The sequence below is a fragment of the Argiope bruennichi genome, chromosome 10 (assembly GCF_947563725.1).
Source record: "Argiope bruennichi chromosome 10, qqArgBrue1.1, whole genome shotgun sequence".
NCBI classification, from domain to species: domain Eukaryota; kingdom Metazoa; phylum Arthropoda; class Arachnida; order Araneae; family Araneidae; genus Argiope; species Argiope bruennichi.
Genome location: NC_079160.1, coordinates 19972921 through 19993848, shown reverse-complemented (window position 1 = coordinate 19993848; position 20928 = coordinate 19972921). Strand labels below are relative to the sequence as shown.

At 24.9% G+C, this 20928-nt stretch overlaps 1 protein-coding gene across 1 annotated transcript; it reads left to right on the top strand.

Moving 5' to 3' along the window:
* Nucleotides 1–39: 39 nt before the first annotated feature.
* Nucleotides 40–20028, top strand: LOC129988036 (vacuolar protein sorting-associated protein 35-like). Its single transcript, XM_056096122.1, has 17 exons — nt 40–164; nt 2838–2871; nt 3353–3551; nt 4646–4769; nt 5176–5358; nt 7033–7249; nt 7968–8161; nt 8458–8554; nt 9164–9312; nt 10529–10736; nt 13790–13945; nt 14064–14186; nt 14768–14947; nt 17295–17534; nt 17721–17864; nt 19002–19202; nt 19846–20028. Exons 2-16 carry the CDS (start codon nt 2869–2871, stop codon nt 19182–19184), a joined length of 2400 nt encoding a protein of 799 aa, XP_055952097.1. The 5' UTR covers nt 40–164; nt 2838–2868; the 3' UTR covers nt 19185–19202; nt 19846–20028.
* Nucleotides 20029–20928: the final 900 nt, after the last annotated feature.

Below are 20928 nucleotides of genomic sequence, written 5' to 3'. Positions count from 1 at the left end.
AGGAAGTTGGCGATCGGCAGAAATGAGAGATGAATGATTTGCTCATAACCGTAAAACTATTTAGTCTCATGTTTGGTGTTGTGACTTACGGTTTTAAGTGGGGGTGTGTTGGGTAAATAAAACAAGTTTTTCTAAAGTCTTTTTTTTTATTCAGTTTATTTCAGGTATTTAAAACATTTTATTACTATCTAGTATTTGTAATCGGTATTTTTATTGGTTCTTTCGTAATGAAAGAGTTCTTTCTCGGTTTTGTATCCAATGTGAATTTCTCTGATATTGAAACTTTGGATTGAAATTTATGCTCTATATTTCTGATGTGGAATTTAAAAACATAATATACAACTAATAAATAAAATATATGTTTATTTATTCTTCTTCATTTCTTTCAATCTATCGATATATCCAGACGTTTCAGATGCTATACGTGTAAAGTTTACCAATTATATCTAATCCACTTTTTATGGAAATGTGGAAAATTAGTCAAAACTTAACAAACATGAAGTCTGTATTGTTAAGGTAGTTTACTTGATAATAATTCATCCTGTAGGAAGTTGTGTAATGTTATTATATTGACATAACCAAGTGATATGTTATATATACTTTTCTTATATAAAAAGTATAAAAAATACTATTTTTTTGCATGTTCATTATTTTAACTTTTTTATGACAACGATAAATTACTTTTTAACAAAGAGTACAATGTAAAAACATTTTGCTTAAATTTCCATGAGTTGGCATATAATAACAATGTTTATTTTTTTTTTTATTTGCTGAACTTTTATTATTGCTATTTCATAATCATATAAGAATCAGTAAAAACTAAATGGTCCTGTTTCTTTTATTTTTTGTAGAATTTTTAATTAAGCAATAATGTACATCTGTGAAAATTTATAATTAGATTTCAGATTCTGATATTTCAAAATACAATTGTTAGCTTAATTTTGGTTCTTTTAAAAGTACATTATAATTTTTAATTGATATTAGATATGTATTAAATATTTGTTATAGTTTTTGAATTAAGATTATTTTTTAGTGTAAATATGGCATTTAATTTAAACAATAAAACCTTTCATCATTTTTTTAAATGTTAAGAGGTTAAAGTATTATAAAATTAAAATGTTTGTATATATTTGTAATCATTGTCTGAAATTACCTAAAATATTGTTCAAATATTTAATACTAGCATCCTCATGTGATTCAAATGTTATTAGTTTTTAACTTATTTAAAATTACAGCCAGAGTAAATGCTGAATGGAAATTCAGTATTTTATAGTCAAGAATAGTAATTTCTTTCTTTTTAAAAATGTTGATATCTGTCCTGTTGTTTTGTAAAAATTTGATGTTACATATTCTATCCTTATCTCTTAGAAAGTTAGAAAATATTTTGTATTAAATATAATTGTTTTTAAATCTTATGGTAGTTTCTTACTAAATATCTATCTGGAACTACTTATCTCTCTTTGGCATGTTTGCTAAGTCACTTGCTATGTTTATTATCTTAACTCTGCATGATTGTGCTTTAGACTGGCTTATTTTATTGCTTAGTTCTATTTCAGGATTGAAGATATTTAATAAAATAATTCTTGGAGGAATTTTGGCATTTTTGTATTCTTAAAAAATGTAACATTATAAATAGTGAAATGAGCAGCTGTTTTATATTTTTTAAGATAAAATATTTAAAGATGTTTGATTACAATTATTTTCTGAGCTGTATTTTTAAAAATTTTCTTTTGTATATACATATATATATATATATTTAAATTTCATACATCATTTCATAGTAACGTATTATAGTTACACCTGTTTATTTAAACTAATGAAATAACCAAATGATATATTTGTCTGTTTTAGAATTGCTTTATTATGTAATAGTGATGAGTTTAATAGTAAAATTAAGTATTTTTTAAAGGAATATAACTCAGCTTTCATATAACTAAAGGAGGTTTGTTTACATTTGTTATGCCAATGTATAGTTTCAAACACAGATCATTAATATAGCAGAACCATCTATGTACGACAAGTGGCATGATGATACACTTAATATATTTATGTATGCTTAAAAAATATTTGAAATGATACATCATTATTTCTATCATTTTCTTGATTTTTATTGGATGTTAATAAATGGAATGAAATTTCATGAAAATTTCCATACAATTTTTCCATTTTGTAGTGGTAGTGAGAAATGAGAAAAACTATATTGGAAAAAGTGAAATATTTTATATGAATAAATGAAATTAGATTTTTTTTCAAGTTTTCAATTGTTTTGAGTGGAAAAGTCTGCCAACAATAGATACTTGATATTTTATGTAAAGTTTAACAATGAAAGAATTGGCATAGGTAATCTTTTCATCAGTATTATGTATATTGCAAACATAAAAATAAGGTACTTATGAATTAACCTTAAACCAATGATTAATTGCAGAAAAAAAATATCTAAGATATCATGCTTATTGCAATTAGTGATTAATAAAAAAAAAATGCAACAGATGTCGGGTTAGAATCTTTGACTACGTTCATCAATAAGATGTGGTTAAAACACAAATATTAAAAAAAATGCTGCTTTTATTTCATGTTATATCTTTTGATTGAAGGGTAAGTAATGATATAATTTTGAAGTTGTGTTGCGAAGTTGTTCAATTTATATAAGTTGTATTGTTTTATATCAAATTATATTACTATAAAACAGTATCTTTTATTTTTTTAAAAAATTTGATTTTTGATGACAGTTGTAAAAGATGAAAATGAATAAATTCTAATTTATTAATAATAAAAAAAAGAAACTTTATTTTGTAAAGCTTGTGTTGCCTATGATAATATTTATATTTTCTTTATAGGTGTGTTGATTTGAGGCAAACTTAATCCAAAATGGTAAATTAATTTTTGATGATTTCATATTCTGTATAATAGAATATCTATTCATAACATATTTATTAGAATTTCAAGAATATTAAATATAACTTTTTAAGTGTTAAAGAAATTTTTGGCCTTGAATAATCTTTTACTTTCATTGTGACAAGATGCTTGTTTGTCTTATAGCAATCTTTTTCTTAATAAAATTATGAGCTATAATTTGTTTCTATTTAAATAATCTATAAAATTTTCTTTTATAATTATTTGAATGTATTTCTGTTACATGAATGCTATCATATATTGCACTTTTGCTCTCAGTAAGTATGAAAAAGGATAATTAATTAACATTAAAGTAAAAATATTTCTTACATTAATGTAAAAGTGGTAAAATGCACTCTTATTTTTAATATTAATTTTACTAATATTTTTAAACATTTAAATTGTTTTTAAGAATGATAAAATTTGAATGATTTGTTAAAATTGCATTGATTTTTTTCAGCCTCAAACACCTCAACTATCCCCCCAAGAGGAGCAAGAAAAACTCTTGGATGAAGCTCTCAGTGTTGTAAAACTTCAAGCATTTCAAATGAAAAGATGTCTTGATAAAACTAAGTTGATGGAAGCTCTAAAACATGCCTCAAACATGTTGGGTGAACTACGAACTTCACTTTTAAGCCCGAAAAGTTATTATGAATTATGTATCCTTTAATCAAGAATTATTTTTTTTAGATTTTACATGTCATCTCGTATCTTTAATTGTTACTAATGAGCTCATAATTTTAATGTCTGGCTTATAAAGTGTTAATTTAATTTATATTCCTTAGAAAAAAATGCTAGAAAAAATAATATAAAAATCTTGCAAAAAAAATTCTTTTAATTCTTTAATGTCAGTTTCATAATTCAGAACTCTACATTTTAGTTTAGTAAATAAATGTGCATAATTCTATTACAAATATAAATCTAAATTTCTGTATTTCAAGTTCATCTCTTTTCAACAATGGTGCTTATCTTATTTTAGTTTAGAATACAGTTATATTTGGAATATTCTTTATTTATATGGATAAATATGTTTTATACATTTACAATTTCCCATTTTGTCAACAAGCAACCTTATTAGTACAAAATACCTAATAACATTATTACAGCATCTTGTTCTAATAGAGAACACCACCAATATCAGTTTTTCAGAACTTGCAGGAGGGAGATAAAGCCTTTAAAAAAATATTTTGCTATTAGTAATAAATGTTATTTTTCTCCCCTTGCATCTTAAATAGATGTATAATCTTATTTTTATACCATATTCATTCATTGCTTGAACAAATTTTAGTTCCTCCCCTCCCTCTTTTTTAAAGCTCAGAAATTGAAATAAATGTTTTGTTTATTAAGCAATGATTTATTATGTTACATTGGAATTTATCAATGAATCTCATTATTTTTTTAAAAATGTATATAAATGTATCTAATTAGAAGCTATTAACTTTTGCTTTATTTAGAATTTTTGTTGATTTGGAAATAAAGCTAATTATTTGAAAGAGTAATGAATGATGGCAGGGAGGATTGTTTTAAAGCCTTGAAAACAAGCAAATACATTTTTTTCCCCTCTGAAAATAAACTAAAATAATTTCATTTTGAATGTCTTTTGATTTAATTTCCCAGGAAAATATATATTTAGATGTTGATAAAATATGTCCTTAATTTTTGCACATTAATATTCAAAATATTTTTTTTTAATTAAAAATTATTTTTTTATTAAATCTAGCTTTATTAAAAATAAGCCTTAACTCAAGATTAGATATGGCTGTTTCTGATGAATTACGTCACTTAGAGCTTTATCTCTTAGAAGAGTTTCAGAAGGGCCGTAGAGTGGCAGATCTTTACGAGCTTGTACAATATGCAGGCAATATCATCCCAAGATTGTAAGTTACTAATCATTTTCGCTATTTTATTTTGTGGATAGACACTAGTATAGTATTTATTTTAAGAAAAAATTGGCACTTTTACTTTCTATTTTTAATAAAATAAATTTATTTCTTTTACAAAAATTTAAAAAAAAAAAAAAATTAAAAAATTTGGACACTTTTCTATTGGCCATTAATGTTAACACAAAATTCCACTGCTTGCAAGCTGCCAAAATATGAATAAATACATAAAATTTAAATACCTTGTGTAGCAATTGCAAGTTTCTGGATAATCATATTTGCCCAAAATGGCATGTATTTTATTAATAGTATGTTGTTATAAATCTGATCTGTTATTTAATGCTCATTGAAAAATAAAATATAATGTATATCAAACAACTTGCTATAATTTTAATATTTTCAGGTATTTGTTAATTACTGTTGGGCTAATTTACATGAAGACGAATGAGCATTCAAAAAGGGATATATTAAAAGATATTGTCGAAATGTGCCGAGGTGTACAACATCCTTTGCGAGGACTTTTCTTACGGAATTATTTACTGCAGTGCACAAGAAATATATTACCAGATACTGAAGAAAATGACACGTAAGGTTTTAATATATTTCATATTTCTCATCTGGTTATCTGGCAATTGTTCTTTTGTGGTAACTTTTTTATAGAAGGAAAGTTTTTCTTACTATGTGTATATAATTTGTTTGGAAAGAGAGAGAGAAGAAATGTGTAAATTGGGGGGGGGGGGGAATTCTGAATTATTTTCAGTAAATTTTCTGATTTACTAAATGCAGACTTGGAAATAAATATCCATAAAATCCAAGTTTTGAATATACAGCTGATGTTTTTTTTTTTTTTTTTTTTTTTCCCCTCCTTGCATTTTATTCCATTTGCAATATGTGCGAATGTTTTGGAATAAAAATATTTTGTAGTTGAAATGGTGTTTTTTGTTAAATTAAATTTTTTTTTTTTTTTTTAAAGCAAGCCATGGAATTACAGCTTCATTCTGAAATTTCTAATGTTTATTTTTTTTATCTTTAGTATTAACAGTTTCAGTATTTTCATGGAAGGTTCTAACTAATATATTTTGAAATACCATAATTCATTTCTGATCTCTCTTGATAGATACATACTTATGAGTACATAGTTATGAGTGAAAGGAATCAAAGATGAGTTGGGGAGGGGGGGACTGAGATACTTTATTTTATAAAAATAGTCTTTCAAGATTTAAATTATGACTATATTTTTGAATATGTATGTCTAACAAATTTTGCTCTTGTTATTGAGCAAACAATTTTAAATAAAACATATTTAATCTTCATTAAAATAATGTTGAATTTTATTTGTTATTTACATTTAAATAAAAAAAAAAGATAAAATGCATTATTTGATTTGAAGATTGCCATTAAGCTTATTAATCTTTCTGAATCTAATAGTATATAATTTACAAGAATATCTGCTTGAATTGCATTTAAATATTTTTTATGTTCCAAACACTATATAATTCCTATATTAACAGATAAATTTATTATGCTATAAAATAGAAAACGTCAACTACATTTAATACAATTTTGTGAATATAGTGATTCTGATGAAATGCCATTTTGAAACTGATTTTACTTTTCCCGTATTTATCTGAATTGTTTGTTTCATTCTTAATTATTTATTTTCTTAAATTACTAGAAGTTTTCAGCTTCTTTCTAGAACAACACAATATACTATCCAATTTTACAGTATAATGCCTTACTGAAAAATATAATAAAAAAAGTTGACAGTTAAAAATAAGTTCTATAAAATATTTCAGAATTTTCAGAAAAGGACTTCTAAGCATTTATATATTGTTTACTAATATATTTGCTCATTTACTTTTATGAAATCTGTGACATTCAGTATATAGTCGAATCCTATAGCCAAATGTGTATTTTTAAATTGAGAATGTTCATTCATTTTCTTTCAAAAATAGTCTTTAATATGGTTTTATCTTATAATTATATTATCTGAATTAAATAATTTTTTATCATTAATCTTCCATTTCTGCATGACCTTTGGCTAGATCGGGGTATAGCGTAGTATTATTAATCTACCAGTGATGGAAACTGGTTATTGTTTTAAAATATATTGATGAAAAATTGTAAGAGTCATGCAGATATTTAATGCTAATTTTTCAATAAAAAACTTGAAAGAATTTGCTGTAAAATGAAAATAATGCTCTTAATGTTTTGTAAATTGTCATTACCATTTTAAATAAATTTTATTTATTTATTGTAGAAATGCAGAAACCATTGGTACTGTAAAAGATTCTGTTGATTTTATCTTGCTTAATTTTGCTGAAATGAATAAATTGTGGGTGCGAATGCAGCATCAAGGCCATTCTCGTGATAAAGAAAAAAGAGAAAGAGAAAGGCAAGAACTGAGGTTACTTGTAGGCACAAATTTAGTCCGACTTTCTCAGCTAGAGTGCATAGATGTAGAAAAATACAAGAAGGTAATTTAGTTTTATAAATTCACCTTATGGTTGATGCTAAAAATATATTGATGAGTAGGTAAATAAAAAATAATTATGGAAATAAATTAACTCAGTCCTGCATTAATTCATTCCTGAAGTATGCAATTTATAAAATGTAATATTTGAAAATTAGTGCTTTTAAAGGGGGTGGGATGTTTTTACACTTATATATTATTGTACTTTCCAATGGGAAAACTAAATTTTCTTTTATGAATATGATTTTTTTACAATTTAATATGCAACATTTTTATTGCAACAAATCTATATAGGGAAAGAAAGAATTAATTTCTTTTTTTTTTTATGTTGATTTGAAATTTGTTTTATAAACATTTTATGTCGGCTATAATAATTCATTTATAAATTACTAAAAAAGCTGCTATGCATTTGAAGTATAAAATTTACATTAGTATTAATGTTACGGGATTATAAATTTTTTAATGTTTTTGAAATGAGAATCATATAGAAGACAATGGTAAGTGCATTTCTTGAAGGTCTGAGTGCATGGAGAACATGACTTCTGCTATGGTACAGAACTTCTATTCCATTAATTAGTAACAAATGAATTAATATGCATTTTAAATTAATTTTTTAAAAACTATTTGGCTTTTAAATGTATTTAGACGAACTGATTTAATATTTGATTCTTATGTCAAAATCATGTGTGAAAAATTGTATGGTTTATTTTTTTCATTTTTAGATGGTATTACCAGGAATCCTTGAACAGGTTGTGAGTTGTAGAGATGCAATAGCTCAAGAATACCTTATGGAGTGCATAATTCAAGTTTTTCCAGATGAGTTCCACTTGCGAACTCTTAACAATTTCCTTAAAGCATGTGCTGAACTTCATCAGAATGTTAATGTCAAGAATATCATTATTGCATTGATTGATAGGTAATGACATACTCTTGTATGCTATCATGAAAATTATATATATATAAATAATATGATCTTTTTAAAAATGTGAGAGTTAAGTAATAGTTGTAGTTACTGTTTTCATGAATACTCATAATTTTCTGAAATTTAACACTAGAGATTGATTATGAAGAAATATCATTATTTCTTATTATAAGAAATTCCTGCCTTAAATGAATTATGATTGATAAAAATTCAGTAAATACTGTATTATTTCTACTTATGTATGATATACTGATATACTAAATAAATATATTTTTTTTGCTCCATTAAAGATTGGCAGTGTTTGCAACTAGAGATGATGCAGCTGGTATTCCACAAGAAATTAGATTATTTGATATATTTTCTGATCAGATTGCTCAAATTATACAAGTAAGTAATGAAGTTTATTTTTTGGGGGGTGGGGTAACTATTGCACTGATAATTTAAAATGTTAATTAGTGTACAATGATATCAAATAGAATTTTATTTTCACATTTTGAATGGTAGGATTTTTATTTGTTTATTAAAGCTATCATTGATTAATTCCTGTCATTATCCACAATAACAAAATGTTCTAAAATTTTAGACCTCTGTTTTTATGAATTTCTACTTCTGCTAGTATTGTATAAATAAAAGCAATGAGAATATAAGGAATTCAATAAAAAAATTATGAGATGAGGGCTTACAGAAAATTAATATTTTCTTACATATTCAGAAGAAGAGAAAGGACTTCTTATACATGCTTAGTACCAATGCTTTTTTAAGCATTACTTATTTAGAAATTTTATATGTTTAAAAGTATTCTTGTATTTTCTCCCTTTGATCTTTTTAAAATAAAAAAATATATTTAGTTGGAAACCTCATAATAATTTTATTAAAAATACATTGTATTGCCATTACCTGTTTTCAAGCATAATTCTCTAATTTTTAGTTATACTAATTTGTTGATTTATTATTTGAAAATATTCAGCTGACATATTTTTTTTTTTTTTTTTCCAGTCAAGACAAGGCATGCCTTCCGAAGACACAGTTGCCCTTCAAGTGTCACTAATTAATTTAGCTCTGAAATGTTACCCTGACAGAGTTGACTATGTTGATAAGGTTTTAGAAACTACTGTTAACATTTTTGAGAAATGTGGAATCAAAAGGTTAGTTGATATATATTTATTTAAATTTATTGAATGTATTTGCTTTTCAAGCTCGCATAATGTTTTTCTTATATGAATTATTGATTTAATTTGCATGTTTAATATAAGCATTTAGTAAATTATTTCTAAATTATCTTACTGCTCTTCTCATGAATAAATAGAGAACGCAAAATTTCTTATCCTTTCTTATTTCTTAGTTTCAAAATGCATGAAAGCATTAATAGCACTTTTATTACTTTCTTGTATGCAAAGTACAGAGAAAATATTGTAATTGTCGAAAAATTCGAATTTGAGATTTTGACAAATCTCCAAGTTTCAGATTTCTCAGAGTCCCAAGAGGCGAGGTGGAAAAGACCTTTATTGCAGAGTATGTGAGAAAGTCTTGGGGATATCACTCCTGCCAGTTTTATATATAATAAGAGCTAATAATTTGAAAGAGAAAAAAAAAAAATCAAAAGATTCATATTTTACACCATCAAATTTTATTATTATTATTGCAAATCAAACAATTTAAAGATATCTTATTTACATGCAATTTTCAATACTTGTGTTCTATTTAATTATTTTCATGTATGCTATAGATGTACTCACTAATTAATTCCAATTCATGTGGATTTTTATACAATTATTTGTATATTTGAAAGATTATTAGGAGGAATTTGACTGAATTATAAAGTAAAAACTAATTATAATAAAATTATATGTATAATTATATTATTTACACAGAATTATATATTAAAAGTTTCTAATATTTGATTTCTAAATTTTATATCTTTTTAATTCCAAACTATGAACTTTTTTTAGCTGAATATAAAATTCATTTCCGAAAAGGAAACATTTATGTTAGTAATTGTACACATTTATTTGATTTATTTCATGTTTGTGAAAATGGAAATTTGTAATCACTTTTTTATTCACTTCCTATTGTATTAACTTTTTTTAAAATTCAATACATTTGATTTCTTGATGGCAATACAATATTTTCCTAACTTAATTATAAATCAATTAATAAAGTTAAATAATCAATTCCATATACATTTACTGATAGATGAATGCATCATCTATCAATGAATTTGTGAGAAAAAAGCTATTTCTATAGTATTTATATTAATAAATTATTATTAAACTAAAAATAAGAAAAAAAAAATTCTTTTATAGAATGCTATTTAAAAAATATTTCTATAAGCTAGTTTTATTAAACTTATTTTTATTTCAGAGTGGAATACAACACTCCTGTTTCAAAAGAATTATTGAAACTATTGAAAATTCCTGTACAGCATTACAATAATATATTAACTGTGTTAGAACTGAAGCATTTTGGCAGTCTCATGAACTTCTGTGATTATAACAGTCGCAAGTCTATGTCTTGTTTCCTGGTAAATAATGCTTTAGAAAATGAAACATACATACCAACACAAGAACAGGTAAGTTTTTAAAATCATCTGTTTAGAGCTTACAATATTTAGGTATTTTAATAAAATTATATATATGTTGGCACTCAACCACAGGGTTTAGATAGTTTCACCCTTCATTAAGTAAAAAACATGTTTAAAAAGTAACATTTATTAAAAAAGTAACATTAAACAGTAACATTTATCATTTATGTATGTTCATAAAAGATGTGATATACAATCGTAATGCATATATAGTTACAAAAAAAATATAAATTATGTAATATTTAGACACCCAGTGAAACAGTAACAAACTTAACAGTGAATTTAGTAAACATAAATATCTTCCCCCCAAAAATACCTATATGCAACACAAATCCATCAAGAAACACATTTCATGCTTTACTATCATCTTAAACATTTCTTAAAATGTGATAAGATTATTCTAGATGAAGGTAGAAAATTCTGAAGTATACAATTTTCAATTTTACAAACTATTCAAATGCTAATAAAAATATAAAAGGATGGGATCTTTCTCTCTACTTTTAAAAATTAATATTAATCTTACAATTTTTGTCTTATTCTAAAATGTTTTCAATAGTTGTAATAGTTTTATAGACTGTTGATATCTATAAAAATGCATGAGCAAACACACTACATTTAAGGCATCATACTGGACAAAAATGAAGATCTTTAATGCATGATTAATTTAATGTCGCATCATAAAAGTAAATGAAAATAATTTATTTTAATAACTATAAAATTCATTTTTACTCTCATCATTTTTAATGCAATAATGAAGAGAGAAATAGATTAGTACATCTAAAATGCAAACAAGTTCTTCTGATTAAATTTTACAATTGTATTGAGATTGAAGTTTCAAATAAGTTGTATAGAATTAATGAAAAGTTTTGTTAAAATTATTTTGATACTGATTGATAAAAAATAATTTGATAAATGTGAACACTATAGTAATCAACTTCATACTTAAATGCATACCGTAATTCTTGTTTTCATATAAAAAAACTGGAAATGTCTTCTGCAATTTTTAAATTGATTTAAAAAACATAATGGAAATGCAAATACATCATCGAAGAATTAATATGAAGTGTGAATGCATATTTTTTCATTCTGTGGAATATACTGTTGTATTCTTATAATATTCCAAAAGCTGGTTGTAAGCATAATTGATATTATATATACATAATATCAACTCATCATAAATTGTGTTTAATCTTTTATCTATTGTATGTTATATTAATATAGAAAGGGATTTGCAATAATTCTTCTCTGAATGTTATAAATTAGTGATATAAATAATGCATTCCATACAGTGCATTCAAATTCTTGATATGCATTGCATGGAAAGAAATAAAATCTTGGCAACAGTAAGTTATATATATTTTTGTCTTTCAAAATCTATGGAAAATGTTCATATCTGTTAAATCTTGAAAATTAGTATGTAGCATCCACTGTAAATTTATTTCTATGATGTATTTCTTGAATATTTCAGTGTTAATTACTTAAAAATGTTTAAATTCATGGCATTAAAATATGACCAAAAGTCTTTCACCTTGAATTTTACATAATATTTTGAAACTCTTATTAATAAATGTAAAATGTTATTCGAGAAAAACAGATAGTGGCATTTAGGAAATGAGTGTTTAAAAAAGAATATATGAAAAATAATTTTCAGTCTGTTGGCAATAATAACACCATTCTATCTGCTCTACTGTATTAATTTTTTTTTCCTTTTAAATTTTATTTGGATTTTATTGAAATTGCAGTATTTAACTAGTAGCGATTCTAAACTCATTACCTTAATTGAATAATAAGTGTTCTTAAATTATTCATCTAGTAACAAATTAATATAAATAATACAAAATAAAAAGCAAAAAAAAGTCCTATTGAATTTTATTTAGCAGTTCCTAAAATTTTATTTTAATGTACTTCAATATAGCTCTATTCATTGCTCAAAGAATAACATGCTTGTTCTTGATTTCCTTCCAAATGTTCAGTATTTGTGGAATTATTGTAGTGTTTCCATGATGTTCAGTTTTTTAATTCTTCAATTCTGCTTCATAAATTCATTTCTTCAATTATCCCTTAAAAAAAGAGAAGTGATATGTTACGGTGAAAATGTTGATGCTCTGAAAGTTGTCCATCTCTACCAATCCATTCGTGTGGCAATATTTCGTCAACAAAATTAATTGCTAGCATATTTAGCTCAATGGCAGTGGTTCCCATTCTTTTGGGAAAAATAGTTGGCTATATTTCTATGAATTGTAAAATTGGGAATCAATTTGTAGGCTAGCTCAGCAAATGGATTTATTTGCTTGAATGGTGCACAAGTATATCTCTAATAGCAGAGGCATTATCTTTAATAATGCTTGATTTACTTGCATCATCTAGGTATAAAGCTTGTCCAATCTTTTGAAACTGTTTTAATCATCTTTCAGTATATTTTTCCATTGGTGGAGATTTATTGAATTTGCATTTGAATTGCCCCAGAAGTATTTTTGCAGATTTCATTTCCCTTGCTCAGAAGGCATACATCACCTTTTCATTGCATAGGACCATTTGTCTTCAAGCAAAAAAATTTCTATCTGCCATTTGCAAAAATTAAAGCAAATAAAAATTCCTACTACTAAATATATTAATAATTGTTATGTTAATAATCAATATAAATCAATTCCTCTTATTTTGTAAAATTTCATTTTGTTGTTCAGAAAATAATTTATGGATGCATTGTACATACTATGAAATCTTTTTATCTGCATTTCCATCATAATATTTTGAGAATTTTTGCAATATTTGCTATCTTTTCCCTGCCAAAAACAATTAGAAAATTTATGTTTCTAAAAAATAATTTTTTAAATTTAGAATGCATTTTTCTTTTTGTGATTCAAACTTCATTACAGAAGATTTTTTAAAAAATGCATTTATTTCTATACATTTTGATTTTATGGAATAAATGCAGCCAAAACACATGCTTAGTATATTTTTTATGATTACTCTTCATTAATTAAAGATCTTTGTTAATCAATAAATGTTCTATTTAATTATCATCTGTCTTTAACTTTCAGGTTGAGCAAATTTTGGTTTTAGTATCTCCACTGGTTCAAGATCAGTCTGATCAGCCATCTGAAGATGATGATCCTGAAGATTTTGCTGAAGAGCAAGGGTTGATGGGAAGGTTTATCAATTTACTGCAGGCTGAGACACCAGACCAGCAATTCCTTGTCAGTTATTTTTGATTTATTTTCTTCTAAAAGTGTTTGTGAAATATTTGTCTTTAAATCATTAATTGCTGATATTTCTAGTTTCTCATAAAAAAATTCTTTATTTTATTATTATTAGATGCTGAATACAACGAGAAAACATTTTGGAAATGGAGGAAACAGACGCATTCGTTACACTTTGACTCCAATTGTATTCCAAGCATATAAACTTGCGTTTCGTTACAAAAATGTCAGTGAAGAGGTAAGAAAAACTGTAATCTTTTATTCCAAATTTTTTAAAAAAGTTTATGGTTCAAGATTTTATGGGAGAAAACTGTTGTAATAATTCTATTTAAAAAATTGTGCTGATACTAAAATAATTACTAAACTTTGTGTGAAATTACTGCTATCCTTCTTTGTTACGTTGAAAAATCTTTTAAAAGTAAATTACTTTAATGAAGTTAATTTAACTTTTTCTATAAAAATTTATTGATCTACATTTGAAATGAAATTCTTAGTAGTGGCAACGTTAATGTAAAGGACTTAGTTTTACTTTCATGTGTTATTTTTATCTGTCATTATTATATGAATTAATTTTTACATCTTAAGATTTTTGGGTTTTTTTTTTTTTTTTGAAAAAAAAGTTTGTGTCATTAAGGACAGCTGTATTTTGTAATATTTTACTAATTATTCATTAACTCATTTTCTGATGTTTTATTTTGTAATAGATTTTTTTAAACATTCAATCAATTCTTTTGAAAATGTCAGAGGCTCATATATAACTTTATAAAATATTTTTGAAGACCATAAAGATTATGCAATTCTTTTTAACTTTTAAAATAGGATGACAAATGGGAGAAAAAATGTCAAAAGATATTTAAATTCTGTCTTCAAACTATCAATGTACTCATCAAAGCAGAAATGGCAGAATTACCTCTAAGACTGTTTCTGCAAGGAGCTCTAGCTTCTGGACAGATTGGATATGAAAATCATGAAGCAGTTGCATATGAATTTGTTTCACAGGTATGCTAATGTTTAATTATTTTTTTCATAAATTTTCAAAGACATTGTTTTGAAGCAATAAAGATCTGCTACTGAAATTAACATATTATTCACTGCATTGGCCATTTATTTCTTGCTTCTAATTGAACACATCAGATCAAAAATTCATTTACATTGATTAAAAAAAAATTTTTATTTATAATTGAAAGCTTATGTGTGTTGTTGTTGTTTTGATACAAGAACATATTTCAAACATAAAGTAGATTATGTAGAGGTAGATGAAAGTGCTTCCTCTCTTTTTTAATATGCACTTACATAAAACATCCAAAATTTCTATCAATCGGCAGACATGGTTTAAACTTCCATATTTTTAATGGCATATAAGATATAATAAGGATAAGTGAAATGTAGCAATAAATAATATATACTATAATTGATTAAATCACCATACTTTCAGTAGAAAATATTATTCATTATTTTTTTCTTTCAAAGAATAGTTGTCAGTATATTGTGGAAAAACAATAGCAATAAAGCTTAGTAAGTCTTTGTCTCAGCTTAGTAATAAAATGTGTTTTCCTTATTTTGTTTATTATTCACACCGATCATGCCATATTTATTTTTTATGTATAGCATACTGAGTTGAATTGGTAGCAACCAATGTTCCCATATTAAAAAGTCAAATTTATTATCTTTTAATGACTGATATCATTAAACTAAAACATTACAAAAAGAAATGCCCATGAAAGTAATTTAAAATAGACTTGGATCTGAATTTGGATTGCTGTTGATATATTTAATTAAATATTAGTTAACAGATTAAAACATTGTCTACAGGCTGATGTTTAAAGTAAAATTTGAATACTTAAAATTGTTAAATTCATTTTTATAAAGAAATGAGCACATTTTTTTTCCTGTTTGCTTTGATAGAAATGTAAGCTTTTAAAAGAATGAAGGATGTTGATGAAATTGATTTGACCTTTTAACTGACTAGAATATTAATTTCTTCTGAGATTTTTTTATTGAATTTTATGTACATAATTAGTTTATTTATTATAATTTTATGAGTTCTATAACTTATATTCAAAAATTCAGAATTTTCATGGTTTTTTTTAAATTTGTTTTATAAAATTTTTTTATTACTTAGCAGATGTTTTCCTATTTCAAATTAATTTCCTTCTTAAAATAATCACCTTATAAGTAAATAACTTTTACCTCTAGGATTTTAATTATAATAATTTTGAATCTTTTGAATCTTAATAAATTGGTCCAAACTTTACTGGTGTGGAAATTTTACTGCAACTAAATTTATGATTTTGCTGCAAAATAAATGTCACAGAAAATAAAAAGTATTTGTTATAAAATATAGTGTACTCTTTTCTGATTGTTGATTTCTATTTCTGCAGTTTTTCATATAACTTCAAGATGGTAAATGCATTAATTTATTTTGTTGAAGGAAATATTTTTTTGAATATGTGAATGTTAGTGATTATTAATTTTTATCTGTAAAGACTCCAAAAAAAAGTTTTTTTAATTGCATGTGAACTTTGAATCCACATGTTTCCTTATTTACAATAAAATGATTAATTTTATGTTTAAAAATGGTAGAAATGAAATTCTAATATTATGATTATTTTATGAAATGCATTCACAAGTATATCTCTTATAAGACAGTTATAAACATGTAAATTATTTGATGTGTTTTTATTAAATAACTAAGCTAATTTTGTAAAAAAAAAAAAAAATTAAATCTGTATTATAAAATCATTTTGATGCATCTTCCCTTTTGATAATGTAGTCTTATTCTAGTCATAAATTTATTGTTCATGATGCATCGCTCAGTGATCATTCATTTTGTTACTTTTTTTTCTGGTGAAAACATAATGACTATAATATAAATCGCACATAATCGGTATTTAATTATAAGTATACATACCAACTGATTACAGTGCTTCTATCTAAATGAGTGTAATTGGCTAGAAAATGTAAAAATAGCAAATATCGTCCATGGCACTTTCACATGCTTACACACAGGGTACAATACACAATTGGAAGAATTAAAAAAGTTTAGAAAATTATTACTTAATGACTTGAAGGCAAACTCTTCAGTTGGTTTGTTACTATACTAACATAAAGAGATACATGGAAATATTATGAAATGATGATTAGGTGTTCTAAGATTTTGTCAGAACAAATCTTATGTTGCTTATTATTGTTAGAGATGCAGCTGCTGACATAGAAAATTCATGCAATAATATCTTACTATTGCAATTCTTTGCTACTTATTCTAATTATGTTAATAATATCTTACTATTGTAATATATTGCTAACTTATTCGGTATTTTTTAAAAATTATTATTATTGTGTTTAGGCCTTTTCTCTATATGAAGATGAAATATCAGACAGCAAGGCTCAACTTGCAGCTATTACTCTTATCATTGCAACAGTTGAGCAAATGTCTTGCTTCAGTGCCGAGAACCATGAACCTCTAAGGACACAATGCGCTTTGGCAACTTCCAAATTGCTGAAGAAACCTGACCAATGTAGAGGTGTTTCTGTTTGTTCTCATTTGTTCTGGTCTGGAAAGAACTTAGCTACTAAGGGAGAAGAGGTGATGTTTTTTTACTTATTTTTTAAGATATATTCTTGGTATATATTTTTAAAAATCCATTTCAAATGTTGTAATCTCAGATTTGTAAATAATTGAAAGGACTTAAATTGCATTCTATTTTTAATTTTTATTGTTTCAAAAATTTTTATATTAGAGTATAATATTCTTTTGATTTAATATTGGCAGATGCATGATGGAAAACGAGTTTTAGAATGCTTGAAAAAGGCGACCAATACAGCTAAACAGTGTATGGATTCTAGTGCACAAGCACAATTGCTCGTTGAAATATTAAACCATTGTATTTACTTCCAAGAAAAGAATAACGATCAAGTAAGAAAACTGCTAACTGTATTTGTATTCATCTTATTGTGTTATTAAAATATTTTTGGCTAATGTAACTTCAAGTGAATTGTGTTATTTGTATGATAATTGTTTTTATCTTGTATTGTTTGTTAATTATCTATACCGATGTTTTTAAAGTATCATATTTTAAGTTTAGGTACTAAATGATATTAATAATTAATTGTGGAATAGAATTCCCATTGTTTTAGAATTATAATTTTTATTTTAACTTCGTCCATTAAAATTCAATGATTTGTGGGATCACTTTGATGATTTAAGCTAAGAAATCATTTTATTTGTTTGAACTGTTGCAAAATTGATTTAAATGTTGCTATTGAGTATTTTTCTTTTTAATTTTGGACAGAAAAATATTTTTATCATGTTGATGTTAAAAATGCATCTTTGCCAGTATTTATGAATTTTGCTTACTTTGTTCTTAAATTGCTTTTTTTTTTCAATCCAAATTCCTTATTTTTTTCACCTTAATGCAATTTTTTTAAAATCAGAAATGCTAAAATTGGATGACATGGATTGGATGACATATCCCCTTAACTTTTTATCCTTTTAACATTATTACATTTTTTTTAACGTTGTTCTATCTATATTATACCACTTTCATATGCATCTATATCATATCATAACTGGTATGATATCATACTATATCATACCAGTTTCTGAAAATTATTTTAAACATAGAAAAAAAAATGAGGTAAAACAGTATTTATTAGAGTGTTGCGTATAAAATATTATGCGGAAACATTTTCATATTCTTAAATTCTCATTCTATAAAATCTAAAAAAAAAAAAAAAAGAAAGAAAGAAACTTAGTTATATGAAATTAAATTTCCCCCTTCCCCTTAACTTCCTTTAAAGTGGGTAGTATAGTCAGTATTGATAGGTCAGTTTTTAATTGCACTAATTTTAAAAATTCTTGATAATATTATTTATGTAACATCTTTCCTCATATTTCAAATTGAAAAAAGGTTTAGGGAGAAACATGAAAATTTGTTCAGATCTTTTATTTAATTAAAACTAAGCCTTGTAATAAAAATATATATGCTATTTTACTTTAAAAAAATTTATGCTGATATTAATATCTTTACTATATGATCTATTTCTATTCCAGGTTCACAGCCTCACCAAACACTTGCTGGGTGAAATTCGTGAACTTTTACCTACCCTTGAAGTGAATGAAGAGACAGAACAAATTAACAAGCATTTTCAGAATACATTAGACCACATGCAAGAGGGAGAAGGAAAGGAAAATCCAGTAAAGGAGACAGCAGCAGAAGAACAACTAGCTCTTTAACTACTGTATGGCGTGGAAGTACGTTTGTCTATTTGGACTTTCCTTAAAAATGTATAATGCAAACTTTTTTATGCATTTTGGTCTATATAATTGGAGGATAATTTATTGGTATTTAATCCAAAATAGATTATTTATTAAGTTAATGTTATTACTAGACATTCATGAATCGAATGTGTAATTATAACAATTGAATTTCAGATTATAGTAATGTTATTTATTTCATTGAGATGTGAATTTTTTGTAAGTATTTAATAAACTGACATCCTGAATTAAAAAATTTTGTATGTGAAAATAAATATCTGAGTTATAAGAAAACAAAACCATGTCTTAAGAAACTGCTTTGTCTTAAAATCAATATATTTTTTAAAGAAAGTATAGTAAAAGATCAAGGATCATTTGTGAGATCATTAATAACAATAATGATCTCACAAAAGTAGCTTAAACAGTAGGAAATTTGCTTTTGTAACATCATTCATTAAATTAAAATGTACAGTTTTTTACCTGCATGGCATAGTATTTTTTCTATATCCTTAATTATTGATGTATAATCCTATGTAAATATCTGTAATTTTTTAAATTATTCTTTATAATGAGTTTTTTAAATTACATTTATGTCTCATTTTGGTTACATATATTTTGCGTTATTGAATTTTTGTTGCAGATCATCCAATGGAAATGTGCTGTCTTCAAACTGTTTTTGAACTCTTGACTCACCATTCCATACAATTTATGTAAATAGAAAGTGCCATTGAAAGTGTGTAATATGCTTTTGTTAGGATTTAGTTGTTGTATATTTAATTAAATAATTTAAAATATTTGGATATTAAAATATATGTTTCAAGTTTTTCATGTTTCTTCTTTTATTGTTCTACTTTATAATTTTCATTTTATAATGAGCAAATGCTTTAAAAATTTAATTCTAGCCTAAAATTTGCAGAAATTCTCAGAAATTGATTATTGAATTATAATTCCCAGAATTACATTTTGTTTGCTGTTGATCAGTGTTTCAGAAATAAGTTCTGCATTAATCGATATATAAACAAAAAATCGATAAAATTTAAACAAACTATAAATCTGGTCAAAAGTATGGAAATTTTTTTTTATTCAAATCATTATCATATGCAAAATTATTTTTGAAATATTATTGATTAAACAATTTGTTATGATCATGGATGATTGCTTTCCTTCATTTTTCAAATCTATTTGGATTATATCAAAATAAAGATAATAATCTAGCTACTTGTCTGAGCGATTTTAGAAAATTCTTATCAATTTTTGAAAATATAAATATGCAGCATATTACATGCTGAATAATTCAAAATTATGTTGGTATTTGACTCTTTGCTGATCTTTAAGATTCTTTTAATTGAGTTGTAATCGCCCCCTGGATGATTTTTTTGAAATTATAAAAGATAAACTTAAAAACCATGAATATAATATTTGAGTTTAAATTACAGCTTTGTGGAAAATATTGTAGTTCACACCCAAAGTATGTCTGTTAAATTATTCTTATCATCATATATTGTCATAGTATCGGAACCAAACTATCCATGGTTTAATACCCTAAACTCTAATTACACACTGATTATTTAAACAAATTTCTTAATAAAAATAGTGATGTGCTTTAAAAAATCTGCACGGTTAAAAAATATATATACTTTTAGGGAAAAACATTTTTAACTTGACTACTTTTGCTCTGCTATCTTGAGTTAGATTTGAGTAAAATAAATGAATTTTAAGATTT

Coding starts and splice junctions, on each gene's coding strand:
- LOC129988036 (XM_056096122.1), top strand. Junction 3,552..4,645: donor GAAAAGTTATTATGAATTAT/GTATCCTTTAAT, acceptor ACTCAAGATTAG/ATATGGCTGTTTCTGATGAA. Junction 8,555..9,163: donor AGATTGCTCAAATTATACAA/GTAAGTAATGAA, acceptor TTTTTTTTCCAG/TCAAGACAAGGCATGCCTTC.